Source organism: Condylura cristata, unplaced genomic scaffold, assembly GCF_000260355.1.
Source record: "Condylura cristata isolate star-nosed mole 26May11 unplaced genomic scaffold, ConCri1.0 scaffold00027, whole genome shotgun sequence".
Lineage (NCBI taxonomy): Eukaryota > Metazoa > Chordata > Mammalia > Eulipotyphla > Talpidae > Condylura > Condylura cristata.
The window spans coordinates 19,162,730-19,164,604 of record NW_004567128.1 but is presented as its reverse complement, the minus strand read 5'-3'; the positions used below and the strand labels follow the sequence as shown (position 1 = coordinate 19,164,604).

The following is a 1,875-nucleotide window of genomic DNA, read 5'->3' as shown; positions in this document are numbered from 1 at the left end:
TATATATATATATATATAGAGAGAGAGAGAGAGAGAGAGAGAGAGAGAGAGAGAGAGATCTATACATAAATTTACATCATTGTTCATCTTTGTATGACATTTGCCTTCTTTCTCAGGTGTCGTCTTCATAGAATTCCCACCACCAAACCATCACCACAGCCCCTTGTGTTCTTCCCTCTCCTGTTTTGATCCCTCTCCCCGCCCCACAAAATGTCTGAATTATAGTTGTCTGTTAATTTTGTCTTATATATTGAAATTGCTATTAATTTTTCCCTGGTTCCTTATTTGGTTTGTCTATTTTCCTATTATAAGTAAAATCATTCCATATTTTTTTTTCCCTTCTGACCTACTTCACCGAGCATAATCCCTTCTAGCTGTATTTTAATATTAAGTAGGGCACATACTGTTACATCAGCCTCATGAGTAGAAAGTATCTCATTTTAAAGATAAAAATCCAAAGATCTGCTGTCTCATATATTTTTCCATTCTTTAAATAAGAACACAATCTCTATTTCCTGATACTTTCTGTATCAGTTGTGATGGATATTAATTTTTAATGGAATAAAAAATGGTAAAATAAAAAATACCAAATGAAAAACTAATGCAACAAATGATACAGAGGATAGCAGGAAACTGATATCTATAATCAAGAAATAATAAAGTTATAAATGAAAAGTCTATAAGCGCACAAACAATACTACATCTAGTCACAATTGCTGACGAGTGATTTTTAATTACTCGATGATTCCCCAAAAATGAAAATAATGTATTGAAATTTACTCAAAATAGGTAAAAAAAAATCAGGAGAACATCAGAGCAGGAAATTGAAAAATTATAACAGAGTAACTTCTCTAATGTCACTTGAATTTTCTTATAAATAAATGCAAACTAGCATTATAAACTCTGTGAAGAAGGGTCACATGCCACTAATTTGGATACACGAATAAAACCTGAGAATGATTGTCTTAGATTATAAATTCAACAGATCAAAAAAAATCTTATTTTGTGTTTAACAATGTATATATTACAGTGTTATGGATATAGTGGAAACTTAGTAAATATTTTATAAAAAGACAAGTAATTTTAAAATCTATTTATCTACCCATCTGTCTATCAATTTAACCAAACCATAATTACATGTTTAATTAACAAATCCATGCACTTACTTGAGAAACTCAAGAAGTGAAGAATGCTGAAAATGAAGTTGAATCACTCTTTCAGTGTAGTCCACAGGTAAAGACTGACTTGAATTAATTCCAGGTAGCATTTTTCCACTCAAGTGAAGGATTACATCATAAATGGTTTTATTATATTTAGTAAAGTCATTCTCTCTGGAACATTTTTTGGATGATGGGGTCGAGCAGAATTGTATTTTATACACATCTCTAAAGAATAATTTCAAGATTTTTTTAATCTCAAAATGTTATGAGAGAAAGGGACATGTTCAATGACTATATACAATTCAATTTAAAATCAAATGAGAAAGAAATGAAAAAATTCACTCTATGCAGCCAACATTTGTTAAGATTTTTTAAATAACCCCAGGGCTTTCTAATATCTGTTTGACATCATTAACTAATATTGCAGTTGTCAACTCTGAAATACTGGGTTATGACTAGAAAATATAAGTGCTTTAGAGAAACAGTGCAGGTATTACTTCCTAGTATCTGTGTACCTAAACTCCTTGATCTCAATTTTGTATGCCATAAATTGCAGTTAATGATGCCTATAATAGTCTCTAAGACAGATTTCAAACATTCAGCACACATGAAAATACAAAGGCATGAGTATATACATTTTCTCAAGATTTGTCTTTTTAAATAATTTACATGTGTGTATGGGGGTGTGTATACATGTATACACACACACACACAC

At 30.6% G+C, this 1,875-nt stretch overlaps 1 protein-coding gene across 1 annotated transcript in view; it reads right to left on the bottom strand.

The window, feature by feature from the left end:
• The window catches only part of CFAP47 (cilia and flagella associated protein 47), a 283,608-nt gene that overhangs the window by 190,330 nt on the left and 91,403 nt on the right, over positions 1-1,875 (bottom strand). The window contains exon 29 of the mRNA XM_012730250.1: positions 1,167-1,385. Coding sequence (XP_012585704.1) covers positions 1,167-1,385 — 219 coding nt within the window. The remainder of the gene's footprint in view (positions 1-1,166; positions 1,386-1,875) is intronic.